Below are 16,102 nucleotides of genomic sequence, written 5' to 3' on the forward strand. Positions count from 1 at the left end.
CGGGCGGGTCGGATCCTGCCTTGGCGGGGCAGGGAACGGGACCCCGCCGCCGGCCGGGCCCCTCGCCCAGCGCTTCTCCGACCAGGCGCCTGAGCGCAGGCGTGCGTAGCCTCCGGGAGGGCGAGCGGCGGACGCAAGCGCATGACCCAGAAGAACGAGTGCCGGCGCCGTCGAACAGCCGTCTGCGCGCGCCTAAAGGAGAAAAGCAGCTTGGTTTTGTTTGGGGTTTTTTTTTTTTTCTTTCCCCAGACCCTGCTGATTTCAGCCGCAGTACAGCCAGACTAAATGAAGCCCAAGTGTTTTGCTGTACTGGAGTCGGATACGGTCTTTGTCGAGAACGTGCCTTTTCCCGGAGGTGGTACTTTCCCCATCAGTCCAGTAGAGGGGGAGGGTGTCCTTTCCCCAGCGCGCGCACCGTTCAACACAAAGATCCTGCAGCAGAGCTGTACTTAGAAAAGGGAGGTGCTGGGTCCTGGTGTACTGTTCAGGCTTTTTTTGCGTACTTCTGAGAACGTGGGGATCTCGAATCTGGCTGGTATCATAAAGATAAGTAGCTGCGACGGTCCTTTGGCAACATGTCTGCTCCTGCTGTGCACCTTCACCTCAGCTACTGTCCTCACGCCAGGGAGTAAGTACAGCATCCACAGCTTTTCCAGACAGACCTAAGCAGTAATAGAGACGGATTCCTCCTTTCTTGACAATTTAGGACAAGAACGGTAGGAGGCACTGGCAGTACAGAGGGGGAGCAATGGGACAAGGACCAGGGCTCGTATCTTGAGTTGAAATTTTACAACAGGCCAGCTGGACTCACACCCCAAAACTGGAGTAGCTGCAAGTCACTCAAAAAAGCTGTTGAGATTCCACTTTCTGTTGACTGCAGTTAATTAATTCTAGGTAACAGCACTGATGTGAGCAGCTAGCATGGACCACTCGAGATGACAGTCACCGATTTGCCCAGGAGGTATTTTGGCTGTGTGAATACGTGAGTCCGTGGAAAGGTACATTATTACAGAATATAACATCCACTCAGGGACCCATCCTAGGACAGTGTTTTCTGTGACAGCAAGTATTCTGATCCATCACTGCCTGTAGGTAAAATGTTACCCTGAACCAGTAAAGGGAAAGTGAAGCACATAATTTATCACACCTGACATGTTTGATAGAACTTCTGATGGTGTGCTTCCAAAAGCAGTGGAAAAGGGAATTTATGTTGGTGACTGGCCAAGTTCTTACTGAATTACTTAAATGCTGGTGATACCGTATTATTAATGATATGTGAGGATGTCAAGAGTCTCAGATAGGCATCTTTTATTGTTACTTAAACTGAAAAAATAAAATAGGCTCACCAGGGAGATAAGAGAAATAATTCTGATGAAAAGGCTTCTTAAAAAAGCCGTTTGCTGTGGGAGCACAGGCAAATTTCATTTCAGATCCTTCCACAGGACAGGACTGCAAGATGCAACAATTCTGAGTAAAATCATAAATATGTAAAGCATACAAGTATTGAGAAGCTTACCACTGATGACTGTGTGATGCATTTTTACATTTCTAAAACTCTCACTCAAAAAAGCAGCTGGCATCTTGCAGTGCTTCAGGGAGTAAGTTGTCAAGTTTCTCACCAAGATTTATTTTTTTATTTAAGCTGAAATTATTTTCTACCACGAGGGGCAAAAGCCCAGACAATTCAAGTCAGTTGTGCAAATTTCAACTGAGACTTTGACTTCTGTTGTAGTTAAAGAGTTCTCTGTACCAAACCGTATTAACTAGCTTAGTCAGCCTCTTTTCTCTTTCCAGCAGAGTCCTGTGTGTTTTCTTTGTTGCCAGTATCTTCCCTCAGACCTTGTAGGGATCTGCGTTCTCCTTGCATTTTGCGAGGGAAGTTTTTATACATCGAGCAGACACAAGATACTGTCTAATTCCTTGAAGACCAACCCACATTCTTACCACTTCTGGAAGAAACTAGTTATGTTTTCGCAGCTATAATGGTCTACATACTGAGATACGGCCTGTAGGGAAAAATAACTTTCAGACCACAGAATACATCAGTAAAGCAAACAATTCTTTTTTCATACCTTGGTGGGGAGAGGGGAAAGCAGCTGGAAGAATGGAGGAATGCCTGTTCTTTTATGTAGCATTTGATCTAGTAAAAGATGGTGCTTGTTTACCTACCTTGCCATTACTATAAAAAAAGCATCAGAAGATATTTTCTGGTATTATCCAGGTACTTCCACAGTGATTCTTCTCTAATTATCCAAGGTCATATGCAAGTCTCAAGAGGAAATACTCAGCTCTTGTTTCTCAGTTAATGACAAATCAATGAATTAGTGTAGAGTAAATATTTTCTCTGGTATTAGCAATCTTACTTACCAAATCTTTCAAAAAATTGTCAACAGTGTTGAACTTAATGAACTTTACAGGGCGCTCCTACCAGTGAGGATCATTTACACAACTTCAAAAGGGCCCGAGTTAGGGGCTAGCAATTTTAACAATGATTTCTTAATGTTTTTCATCTTGATCCTTGTCTCTTAGGTTAATGTTGTTCATACCACAGCACTTTGGTATCAATATCTTTTTAGGCTGGTGTAAAATAACTGCGAAGCAGTTCCAGATGCAAAACAGCTGCAGGGTCAGACCCCACACCTTCAGTCTGAAAAAAGCTGGTATCTTTCTTGTTGCAAGCAAATGCATGCACCACTGGAAATGGGTCAGCAAATGGCTTCTACGAAGAATAGGTGGAGTGCACCACTGATTACTCTTTTTATCACTGTCCAGTGTTCAGGGTTTGGGAAAATAGCATTGCGTTATATGAAATTAAATTGCCTGAACTATAAGAAAAGTCAACAAGAAAACAGATCTCAGGATATGTGTTAGTATTTTCAAACCATTGAATTCTAGTACAAGGACATGAGGTTTCTGTTGTTTGTTTGGTTGGTTTTTTTTAAACTGAGGACAACTATTACACGCTACCCCCAAAGGCAAAACTCACCCTCAGAATGCCATATGATTAAGTCACAGGGTCAGATACACAAATGTGGAGTTACTCCCTACCTTTCTCAAAGCAGGCATCAACCTGTGCTTTTTCCTTCTGGGCAGCATGCAGGGCCAGAGTATTCAGATACCACTGCACACAGATAGCCCACGTCTGTGACCTAATTGTTCAAATTTTGCTCCCTGTGGTGAGTTCCATCTGTCTAGATCTCAAGAAATAGACCAATATGTTACTTTAATACCCCAGGGAATTGATTATGCCTTCTGTATATATTTTAATTTTACTTGACATGCACTGCCTTATCAGCTTTATAGATACGTTTAAGTCATTACATTTTCATCAAAGTGCAACCAATGCAAAATACCAATGCAAGATGAAGAGAAACAAAATACTTAGGCATGAAACACACACATCCTTACAAGCTCCTGTACTCTTTGATGTCTGAAGCTGTATACCATTTCATGTGTTAGAGAAAGAAATGGGTTCCAAGTTGTTGATCATTAACATTGCTTTGCTGTGATCCGTCTTCTCTCTCAGTGGAACCATGTAGTCACACAAAAGAAAAAAAACAACTTGTAAGTGCACATGCTTTGGAGAAGGTTTTCCCAGTAGGCTGCATAGTCTATATGGGATTTCCTTTTGCAAGTATTAAATGACTGTTTTCATTTATAAATGACTGTGTTAAAGGGATTGTGCACAAAGGATGGCTCAGTCTCTGAATCGTTTAGTGTAGACATTCTGGGTTTGGACCGAATTGTTGCAGTTGGGTGTCCTCTGGGGTCTTCCTAAGGACAAGTGATTTAGACACTACAGTCTGCTAGGTAACTGGGGAAAAAAGTGACATGTATATGCTTTATGAAGGTTAATCTGGTGCTTAAACTAAGAAGTTTCATGCTTTTCCCCAAATAAGACTAATCAGAAATATCTGCTTTGCATAGAGACACATTCTAAATCTGCTATACACTGTGCATGAAGGAGCAGACATTTCATAGATGTACAAAATGTTTCTGCTCACAGGGCATGCAGATTGGTCTCTTGCATTTCTAAGAGGAATGCTGCAGAAAATCTTTCTGAGATTAAGCAATCTAATTTTAAAGCCTGGAAAAGAGGTAATAATGAGACACAGGCTCTGAGTTAAGCCAGAGACTCTACATACTTAGAGAAAAAAACCCAAACCACCCCTTCCATTCTTTAGTCTGTGCATAATTAAGGAATAATACCTTTAAGGGGTATTATATTAAGGAATAATAACTCCTTGTCAGGGTTATAGGGTTACATCAAAGTAAAAAAAAAACAAAACACAGCAAAATATTAAATGAAAAATTCTTCAGAGGTACAAAGCATAATTATAGGAATTACAGTGCCAAATTCTGGTTTTGCCAATCCAGCAGGTTTGCTACACTTACTCCTAAAAGAAATGTTATTACCAATAATTTTCATAAGCTTTGAAAGTGACACCTGTGTTGTTTTTAAATACACCACTGCATCGAAGGATGAAATCTTGGATTGATGATCACTGGTGTTTGGGATTATCTCTCTGCTGCTAGGGAAATTAAGGAAACCAGAACAGTTTGTACAGCTATCTTAAAATGATTGCCTATACTGAAAAACCTGAAATGCCTTTATGAAGCAGTGCCTTTTCTTTGCTGCTCCAATTTCAAGATTCCCCTCTTCATTATAGAGCTGGTAGAAGCAAAGACAGATGCCATGCTGCAGAGTGCTTGTCACACCTCTTGATATGCCTCTCAAGACCATCTCATGAAGGCAGAGAAATACCAGAACAGTAAGTTCTGTACAGATCAAGAGCAGGTTAACAGCTGTGGTTGTCTTGAGAACAAAATATTTTATTCATCAATAAAACTATAGTTTACAGTAGTATTTACTAAATAAATTATATAATTTCTCTTTTACAAGAAATAAACTAAAATAAAAAATATTTCAAAGACAATATATGTACATAACGTAAGGCCTTGTTATAAATAACATTTTTTCCCCTTTTCACCAACAGTGAAAATATCATTAGAGGCTCATTTTCATATAGTATGTGCAGAGGTTTACCCTAACCCTTGTATAACATCAATTCCAGTTTCCACTGACATGGACCTAAGTGATTAGAACTGAAAGGTCAAAACAAATAAAATTAATTTTATTCGCCACTGTGCTTATTTTTAAACAGATAAAGCAGATAATAGATTTTGCTTGTGCGTAGTTACAGAATGCATGCAAATGAAACCACTAGAGAGCTGATAAGAAAATACCACTTTCAAGTCCAAAAAAGGTGATTGGCAATATAGTAGAAAGCAGTCTGAATTACACAGTTCTTCACAGTTCAGCAAGCAACAGCAGATGATAGCAGAGTGTGGAACGTTTCATGTCATTTTTGCCAAGTCCATCAATCCTTTCTATGGTTCAAAGATCCTGACACTTCTTAGAATAAGTTCAGCTGATTATTACTCTTTGTCTATTAAGGTCAGCAAATTCCTCCATCTTAAATCAGGAGTGCAGAAAGTGCTTTTCATTAACCACGGTCACTTCTCTTAGTTTTACTCTTCTTGTATTCTTTGTTACTGGAAATACAGAAATTACAAGTAAAGAATTGTGTTTATTTGTTTTGTTACAGAATTATAAACAGCTAACATCTTTCTTCCTCTAAACAGGCTGCAGCACAGTTTGGCAATGATTCTTCTCTTATCTTGCCCCCTAATCAAAAGTGTTGCGTCTCTTTTCTTGTACAACAGCCAACCCCTATAGTTTTGCAGACGTTGCAGTACACTTACATTATAGGAAACAGAACCACTTGCTGCTGCAAAATGCTGAACAGTCTGCACATCAGAGAAGACAGTCTAAACTGAGAGCACTCAGCATTTCGCAACAGCTTTTATTACCTTGCAGAATTGACTGGGGCCTTTGTTACTTGAAAGTGTTAGGGGAAAACCTGCAGTCTTCGTATGTCGCATATGAAAGTCCTGTTAGCTTCTGCATGATACCCTTCCCCATTTGAAAAATCATACCTATCCAAAAACTTTCAGGCACAACTGATGTTCTAGTCAGTGTCGTAGCAATCATTCTATTTCACAAAGTTACTTAATAATGTTAATGAATTAGAGTTTTCTACAGTATCTTCTACAGAAGCCGCGGTTACATTAATACAAATCGTTGATCACTTCTTAGCATCACTATGGAGTCAGAGATGAATTGAAGAGAAACTGTTCTTTGCTGAATACATTACTGACTCAAATTAAGGATAAACTGACAGCTGACTAAAATACTGCAGTAAATTGAATGCTTCTCCTCTAATGTATCCAACATGGAGCAGGACACAAAACCAAAACAAAGACATCTGTTGTGGCCTTACTCTAAAACCTCATTAAAAAATATAACAAAGGCATAAGTATCCATCTATTGAACAGATTTTTAAGGTCACCTTAAAATTGTACTTTTCGATACAAGCATTTAACTAACCTTTAAATAGTTCAACAACAATCTAATCTTGACTATGAACAACAACAAAAAAATCTCCAAAGGCATTTTTAAAGCTTATCTTAGAGAAAGGTAACCAGTAGCTTTAAATCAATATTCTAGTTATGACTTCTAGCACTAGACCTTGAAGCTTGAAGAATGATATTTCAATATAATTCTGTGGCAACCTTTAAACCTGTCACTGTATTGTGCATCACTGTTAGGGTGTTCATAATCACTCATGCTAGTAAGCACAGTACTAATTTCTTAGAAGCTGTTCTGTCTCTCTAGATAGCTGTGGTCTGGCAATGAAAGTCTGCTGCCATATTAGCATCTGAATGTGCTAAGGGAGTAAAGTACTTATAGGATGCAGAACAATTTAATATGCAAAGTGAAATTGTTGGACAAGTGAGTAAAATTAAAGAAAGTGGTATTTTAAAAAGAATATGACATAAGGCTAACACGGATTTTTTAAAAAAAATTTTTTAAGAATCAGTTTGGCAAAAAAAGTTGAAAAATGCTAGTACCAATAAACAAAATAATGCTTTATGAAGCCAAGATAAATTAGTAAAAATTTTCACTAGCACCATCTGCTTTCTGATTGAAAGCTCAGATCCGAATGACTGCAGGTCCATTTTTGACAGATATAATGGTCACTCAACACAACTTCAGACCCTCTGGCCTTACTACTACTTTTCACTCTCTAAGGAGACTAGCAGTATTGCTGATGCTAGCTTTATGCTATTCCATTAATTACATAATGCAATTACGACTAGCTTATTCTTGTTCCCTTTCCTCTGATCCTTCCAAAGCATTTCAGAGGGATCAGCAATGGAAAAAATATCAGCAAAATCTGCATAACAGAGTTGGAGAAAACAGATCTGACAGAAACTCGCAGCAACTGCTAACTGTGAGACAGTCACAGAAATGCTGTTCATGGTACTGATGCCATTTTAAGGAGGTGGGATTTTCAGATGGTCATCTTTGTGTCAGCTACAGTCCAGTTTTGTGCATATTATTCTGGAATAATATTTGCCTGGAATATTTGGATTGGAATATCTGGAAAAAGATGCGCCTCCATCTATTTCAAGGCACAGGCCATGATCCTCTAAGCAACTCTGTAACCAGTGCACAACTTTTGGGGTTACCTTGATTGAACATATGAGAAATATTATTTTGTGATAGAGACTGAGTTTGGCCATGGCAATTGGGTTCAAAATGATAAATAATGGACAAATGACACTACAGGATGCATTCCTGTAATCACTGTCTGAGATGTCTCACATTTGGTATGTAATAGATTTACAATGTTTGAGCCTACTTGAGGCTTTTTGTATTGGAGCATTTTTGTGCTCCAGTTCTCTTTTCATGGATTTGTTTTTGCACTGATTGGTTGCCTTATGTGGTGCATTCCTCCCCGGGCATGAGAACGTGTAGTTTAGTGACAATAAGTGCTGGCATTTTAGCACTTGGCTTACTCACGTAATGTATTACTTGTAATCTGAAATGGTACCTTTTTAATCTAATCAAGTACATAATTCTGTGTCTGATTTTCATGCAAGGGTGACTGAAAAGTTGCTGTTATGTTGCTTCCTACATAACGTTGCTTCTGCAAGAACACGTCTGCCAAACTACATTCAAGTGCTTCGTTGTTGTTTCACCTCACACCAAGTTTCAGTTTTATGAGAGACATAGGCCTCTTTTTCTCTCCTTTTTAAGATCACGCATGGATGGATACAGGGATAAGATAGAACACACAGGAAAGGAGCAGTTACCTCACTGCATAAAACAAGAAAGTTTGCCCCCTTCAGCCTTAATTAAACAGGATTCTACTTTGAGGAAAAAGTGCTTGATTGGTTCCAGTATGCGCACGTAACATTTTAAGGATTATTCTGCTCTCAGGGGAAAGAAAGGATGTCTGTCAGTGAGGAGGATTGAATTCCCTTCTCATAGTCCCAGAATTAATGTTCAATCTACCATGTTTTTCCATCAGTATCTTCAGAGGAAATGGTGAGGCAGAGAAACTGATGCCTCCAGAAAGAGTGCAACATGTCAAAATTTGAGGTATGCAGCAGAGCGTGACTGTACACTTTTTAGCTTGTTTTTACATGTATCCTGCCTGGGAACTGCTTTACTTTTAGCCGCACTTGTTATTACTCCACAACAGCACCCTGAAGACAACTACAACATGATTAGAATTGAATCAAATGTTACGAGAGACTAAGAAGCAAAATACTTCTGAATGAAAAACAAACACCTCATCAAGGAATTATGGTGGAAATAGTGTTGCCTTCTCTGTTAGTGGCTTATGCACAGGACACCTTCTGTTTATCTCAGATGGCATCTTTTGCTTGTAAGTATCTGATCTATCACTGTATTACATATATATAAAAGCAAGAACCCTTTAATGTTTTAATTCTCTGCAGAGAAACATTTCAAATTTCCAACTGTTTTATATATATCTGATTCTATCTTTCTGCAATCTTTAATTAAAAATTAATTCTTTTTCTCTAGAATATTCAGTATTTGTTTCCCACTGTATGGTACTAGAATATTTGGAAATAATTTATATTGGCTTATACTTACTGCTCAATGCAGATCATGGTTAGTCATATTTTATTCATAAAAGCTAGATTTCTTATGTTATGTGAGTTAAAAGATTTAAGAGAAAATAAACCAATGGAATTTTAAAGTAAACTTGGATTTGAGGATGTTCCTAACAGTGCTGCTTAGAGAGGCAGGTGCACAAAATGCTGGTTTGCTGAACTTGGTCTTTGTTCAGAACTGAGGAACTCTGGGCCCAGACCAGCCCTTCAGTTGCAAACTCAAAATGTCTCTGTACCTGTGTTCTGGAACAAAAATTCTTGCTGTTACCAGGTAAATTCTCAGTTTTAACATGAGCTGCACAGTGTCAGTCTGCATGGTATTCCCTTAACATAACACCCCAAAACTAACCCTCTTACCTGTAAGAGGAAATCTGTTTTTTTTTTTTCAATCTCTGCTCCACCCCACCTTACTTGACTGTCTGAATTTGTACACAACACTATTCAGCCAAATGCCATTTAAAAGCTGGTTTTTGTAGTAAGTTAACACAATGTCATTTTACTGCAGTGTCTTTTCTTTCATTCATAGGATCAAAAATTCATAGCTCTTAATTTACTAGAGGACTAAACTTTGTGCAAGAAGTTTAGCATTTCAAAGCAGGACGCAAAAGATGTCAAAGGATTAGTGGAGTGCCTGAAATTAAGCAAGTTAGGATATTTTTCATTATAATATCTAGCCGGTAAGACTACAGCAGCTTGCCGTGCAGTAGAAACACAGACAAGGATTATTAACTACGGGATTAAAGGAAAAATCTGGGAATGCCATTTAAAGCCACATTTTCTCCCCATGGTTTTAAAAGGTCAAAATGTATCTTGTAACCTTTTCAATTGAGGCTTAAATCAGCTAATGCAAGCATCATTGATTTGCTTTATTTTTGAGACATATATTAGAAATAACTAACTTGTTCCTAGTGTTCTTGAAAACATGCATCTTTCCCTTCTAGCCTGCATTTAATCATCCTCCTGTAAAAATAAAACTGTCTTCTGCCTCAGCAGCAGTGAATCAAACTGGTAACACACAGCACTGATCGTTTAGTATCAGACTTTCCCAACCAGAGGCTAACTGTTGTTTCAGGGTCTGCTGAAGGATATTGGGGGGCATTATGAAGTAAAAGATTAGTGCACAAAACAGTATCTTACTCCTCTTTCTTCCACAAACACCTCAGCATACATAAAGGAGTACATGTGATTAAGTTACAGTTCATTTCCACAGCAATCTCAAAATAGTTAGAGGCATCAGTACAGTGTGTGGGACAGGACCAACAAGGCAGGGGTAAGAAATTTCTCAAGATTAGTTTGCCACTTAAGAACTAACATGCTTAGCCACAGTGTCCAATTTCCTTGAAGCTGTCAGCCATTGCATATGTAGACACTTGAGGTATGTACCACCACCTTGTTTTGATTATTGAATTTTGAGTGGATTTTTCAGGGTGCAGAGAAAGCGTGCTGCTAGGACAAAAAAGCATCTATGATTCTTTCCACTTACGACCTATTTATTTTTCCAGACCTTTGCTCAGGGGAATAAACACTGGTTGGTTGTATAACATCCGGAGGTGGGTTTTATTTATTTTTCTGTTGATAGTGATCAGTGGAATATATATATACTTACTGCAGTCTCCCAGACATAATAGTAATGAATGTTTTACACGCCGAAAACTAACTAAAGAGATCACCACAGGAGAAACTCATAAGGACAGCTTTACAGAAGGTATTACCTTATGCCTGTCACTAGATTTTCAGAGCATTCTACCATCCACCCTAAAGACTTCAAACTTTAAAAAAAGCACTTCACAGTGCTGAGTAGTGGTAGTGATAAACAAGATTGTTGTTATTATAAACCAAATTCAAAAATTATCAACAAAAAGTGTTTTCTCTGTTAAGTGGGCCCAAGAGAGCCCCAGCACAGCCTACGTTGGAAGGGACCTCAAGAGATCATCTGGTCCAACCTTTCATGGGAAAGGGAGCCTAGATGAGGTTGTCTAGCACCCTGTCCCCATCGCATCTTGAAAACCTCCAATGGACTCTACGACATCCCTGGGGAGGTTGTTTCAGTGACTGCTTGTTCTCAGTGGAAAAACAGTTATTTCTTATATCAAGATGAAACGTCTCACAATGTAACTTGTACTCGTTGCCTCTTGTGAAGAGAGAGCCTGCATCCTCTTTGTAGTCACCCTTTAAGTACTGGAAAACTGTGATGAGGTCCCTCCTGAAACTTCTCTTCTACAGGCTGAAAAGCCCTAACTCCTTCAGTCTTTCCTCATATGGCAGGTTCTCCAACTCTCTGATCATCTTTGTGGCCCTCCTTTGGACCCTCTCAAGTCTGTCCACATCATTTTTTGTATTTTGGGGCCCAGAACGGGACACAGTACTCTACGTGCGGCCTGACAAGCACTGAGTAGAGTGGGATAATCACGTCTCTATCTCTGCTGGTAATGCCCCTGTGGATGCAGCTCAGGATCCAGTTTGCCTTGGTTGCTGCAGTAACACACTGCTGACTCATGTTCAGCTTGTTGTTCACCAGGACCCCCAGGTCCCTTTCAAGCAAGGCAGCTCCCCAGCCACAGAGATCCTAGCCTGTGCTGGGCTCTTTGGTTATGTCATCCCAGGTGTAGGACTTTGCATTTGTCTTTCCTGAAGTTCATACAGTTCTTGCTAGCACACTCTTCCAGCCTGTCCAGGTCCCTCTGAAAGACGGCACTCCCTTCTGACGTGTCCACCTCATCACCCAGTTTGGTGTCATCAGCAAACTTGGTGAGGGCACCTTCAGTCCCATCATCCAGATAATTTATGAAGATGTTGAACAACATGGGGCCCAGTACTGATCCCCGGGGGACCCCACTTGTGACATGCTGCCAGCCTGAGTAAAAACCATTCATGACTACCCTCTGAGTGCAACCTGGGAGACAATTTCCCGCCTGTCTCGCAGACCTCCCACCCAATCCGTATCTTGCTTATTTGTCCAGGAGAAAGCTGTGGGGAACACTGTTGAATGCTTTGCTGAAGTCCAGGTAAGCAACATCCATGGCTGTCTCCACATCAACAGAAGATGTTATTTTATTGTAGAAAATGATCAGGTTTGCCTTTGGTAAATCTGTGCTGGATTTTCCCCAATCACCTGCTTAATTTGGTTTGTAATAGTTTCTTGGAGGACTCATTCCACCACTCTCCCAGGGACTGAAGTAAGGCCAATGGGCCTGTAGTTTCTTAGGTCCTCTTTTGGGCCATTCTTGTAGATGATTATGTGACTTGCCCCCTTCCAGTCATCAGGGATGCCCCCTGATAGCCACAACTTTTCAAAGATTATAGACAGTGGCCTTGCAACAATGTCAGCCAATTCTGTTAACACCCTGGGGTGGATTCCTTCTGGGCCCATTGATTTATGTGGGTTGAGTCCCTGCAGAGGGCCACTACTGGTGGGTCAACATGCGCATTGTCATAGCTGCTTGATCGTCTGATCTGGGGTCCAGCAACACCAGTAGAAACAGAGACGAAGAAGGTATTGAGAACCTCTGCCTTGTCAGCATTATTTGGAATTAGTTTCCCTGCCCCGTTTAGTAATGGGCCTGTGTCTTCCCTGTGCTCCTGCTTACTGCTCACATAGCTGAAGAACCCTTTCTTCTTGACATCTCTGGCCAATTTCAGTTCTAGTGGAGCCTTAACCTTCCTGTCTGCATCTCTGCATGCCCTAGCATGTAGTCCTCAGTGGGTATTTGGCTGCCTTTCCACAGCTCGTATGCTGCTTTTTCGCTTTTAAGCATATCCAAAAGCTCATTGTTAAGTCCAGGTGGTTTCTTGTTCTGCCTTCTTCCTTCCCCTTTGTAGGTTATGGACTCTTCTTGTGCTTCCAGGAGGCTGTTCTTTAAAAACTGCCAACACTCACAAGCTCCTTTGCCCTCCATGCATGCTTCCCATGGAATCCCTCACATCTAGGCTCTGGGCATATTGAAGCTGGCTTTTCTAAAACCCAGGCCTTTTGTCCTACTACTGGTATTCAGTGTGCTCAGGAGGATCTTAAACTCCACAATGTTGTGATCGCTCTATCCAAGGCTATCATTGGTAGTTATGTTGTCAAGTACATCTTTCCGGTTTGTGAGCTGTAAATCTAGCAATGTGCTGTTCCTAGTTGGCACGTCCAGCAGCTGTAGTAGGAAGCAGTCCTCATGCATTCCAGGAATCTCATGGACAACTTTTGCACTGCTGTGTTATTCTCCCAACATCTGGGTAATCAAAGTCACCCATGGGGACCAGGTTCTCTTGGCCCAAGACTTCCTTGAGCAGCCAAAGTAAGGTTTTGTCAGCCTCATCATCTTGGTTGGAAGGTCAGTAACAGATACGTAATCTAAGATCCTCCTTGGTGATGAACCATCTAATCTTTATCCAAAGGCATTCAATAGAACTTTTGTCGTCTCCACAGCTTACCTCCATACACTCAAATTTCTCTTCTTTTATGAAGTGCAACTCCACCTCCTCTTCCTCCCTTCCTATCTTTCAAAATGTTTGTAGCCATCCATTGTGGTCTTTCAGTCATGTAAGTCTTCCCACCAAGTTTCTGCAATTCCTATCCCATCATAACTCTCAGACTGGGCATGGAGCTCCAGTTCCTCCTCTTTGCTGCCCAGACTAAGTCCATTGGTACCTATGCACTTGAGGTGGTTGGACTTAGGGTTCTTGCCTTTGTGAGGGGTTGGGGAGCATTCCCCACTACTCTAGTAGGTGTGCTCATCCACCCTGTTGCTTATGAATATGTAGGTATCACAGCTCTGAATCCCCCCAGGTTCATTAGTTTAAAGCGCAATTCACTAAGTCAGCCAATCTGCTAGCAGGGTTAGGCTGCATGTGGTTACTTATTTGTCCATTTCCCATAACATTTCAGGATTTGTGAGTCCCTCTTAACAGATGATTCATGTCAACATCATATCAGCAACAAGCCCAATTAACACAAGTCCTACAGGAATAGGCTGATTTAATGGGCTACTTGTGGTCACAGTTAACTAAGTCAATTGTGGTCACAGTTAACTAAGTCAATTCTGCATCTAATTGGCCACTGGTAACTTGCTACTGTCTTGTTTCAGTGGAGGCAGGATTCCACAACTTCCCTAGGTGTACTGGACTATTAAATTAGTAGCTATTAAGTGGGTACTGTATATACTCAAATGTTGCTGGCTAAAAAGAAGAAGAAAATCATTGGTACAGCCTGCAGAAAAAAAGCATGGGGATCAGACACAAACAAGTGACAAACATGTTTCATCTCAACACAAGAAAAAATTTTTCAGGACGAACAATCAATCACTGGAACAATCTCAGCAGAGATGTGGTAGAGTCACCATCACTGGAGGTTTTCAAGATGTGATGGGACGGGGTGCCAGATAATCTCATCTAGGCTCCCTTTCCCACAAAAGGTTGGACCAGATGATCTCTCAAGGTCCCTTCCAACCTGGGCTGTTCTATGATTCTATGATATTCTGGACCTTTTAAGACAAAAATCGGGAAACTCTAGAGATGAGAAAAATAAAGAATGCAGTGAACTTTATCTAAAAAGGAAACAACCATGCCTGTGTCAAACACTTACTAGAAACCTAATGAACAGACTTTCCTTTTTGACCATTCCTCCCTGGTACAATTCTTGCCATAAAAGTCACAGACATTTATTTATGAAAATAGAGGGAAAATATTACTAGGATAGTATCAGAATTGTTTAATCTGTGCTTTAGGAAAACAAACATTTGGGAAAAAAGCCAAGCTTAACATACCTCTCTCCTATATTTATACTGAGATTTTCAAAACAGCCTAAAAGGGTTAGATGCACAAAAATTCATTCAACTGGAACTGGAGTTAGGTGCCTACTGCCCTTATATCTATGGAATGAGAGGTGTAGATACCAAGAGAATTTTTATAACACAGGTGATATGAAGACAACCAAAGATGGTAGACTTGAGCTTATCTTTCAGCAGTCAGATGAAACTGCTCACTAGGAACCAAAATAGCAAAGAAAAGATACATTTTTAATCATATTCCAGCTACCACAACTGGAAAACCCTTCAGAGCAGAAAGGGGAGCCGTTAATGTACTTCATACTGAGCTCTACTTCACTGGCTTCAAAATCACTGATGTAAACACAGAACTTTCCTCTCTGAGAAAATTTAATTTCTACATTGTGGAATATTCAACATGAAGAGGAAATATTTTCTTTTTTTTTTTTTTTCCCTCCTATAGAAAAAAAATAATAGGAAAAAAACCCTACCATTAGAGAAAAACTGAAAGGCATTTTGGCATACTTCATCATTAACACAATAGTTAATAGGCATATAGATTCTTGAAGGATTTGCTTTGGCAAGGTACTTGAGCATATGTCTCATATAAGAAATACCTCAATGAACCTCTGGATCTTGAAGTTAAGCATGTATTTTAGTCACTTACTGAGCCTGAATTGCAGGAGCAAAAGCCCATCAGAAACAGTTTGACAACTTACTAAGTAGACATCCAAAACTGAAGCATTATCATTTTCCATTTCCAGTGTGCTCTGTTCTGAAGTCAAATAGATGGCACTGTCTTCTAAAGTGAATGTTGAACTTGAAGGCAACCCTTTACTGCAAAGAGAAGGGAGACTACAGTCAACCAAAAATACAAGTTACAGAGAGCTCAGTCATAGCTGAAAATTTTAAAATATGTTTCTCTCTCAAATGTAAAAGCTTCAAATACTTGAAAAGAGGGAATGTAAATGGACAAATATTGATGTCTACATAATTGGCAGGTCGTATTTGACTAACGTACACAGACCACAGTTTCTATTTTTGCATTAACTAAAATTTTATCAGGAGGTAATACTGTTCTTGAACTCTAATATTTATTCGAAGAATGAATCTATGTCACAGTAAATGTGGGATAATTCCATTAATTTCAAAAAGTTACTTCCACATTACAGATGGTGTAAATTTTGGCAGCATTTCTTAATTCAAAAGAGGCAAAAAGGATTCAGTAATTAGGCACAGTAGCATTGGACTTTCTCATGCAGATACAGGATCACTTGCAGCCAGCAGTTCAGAAGTGACAG

The 16,102-nt window shown here is 40.0% G+C and overlaps 1 protein-coding gene across 1 annotated transcript in view; it reads right to left on the minus strand.

Annotated features, from left to right (window-relative positions):
- Window positions 1–5,516: 5,516 nt before the first annotated feature.
- PIP5K1B (phosphatidylinositol-4-phosphate 5-kinase type 1 beta) overlaps window positions 5,517–16,102 on the minus strand; it is an 80,458-nt gene continuing 69,872 nt past the window's right edge. Inside the window, exons 13-14 of the mRNA XM_059833589.1 lie at window positions 15,521–15,638; window positions 5,517–5,556 (exon numbers count right to left, since the gene is read on the minus strand). Coding sequence (XP_059689572.1) covers window positions 5,554–5,556; window positions 15,521–15,638 — 121 coding nt within the window. The 3' untranslated portion in view covers window positions 5,517–5,553. The remainder of the gene's footprint in view (window positions 5,557–15,520; window positions 15,639–16,102) is intronic.

This window comes from Gavia stellata, chromosome Z (genome assembly GCF_030936135.1).
Source record: "Gavia stellata isolate bGavSte3 chromosome Z, bGavSte3.hap2, whole genome shotgun sequence".
Lineage (NCBI taxonomy): Eukaryota > Metazoa > Chordata > Aves > Gaviiformes > Gaviidae > Gavia > Gavia stellata.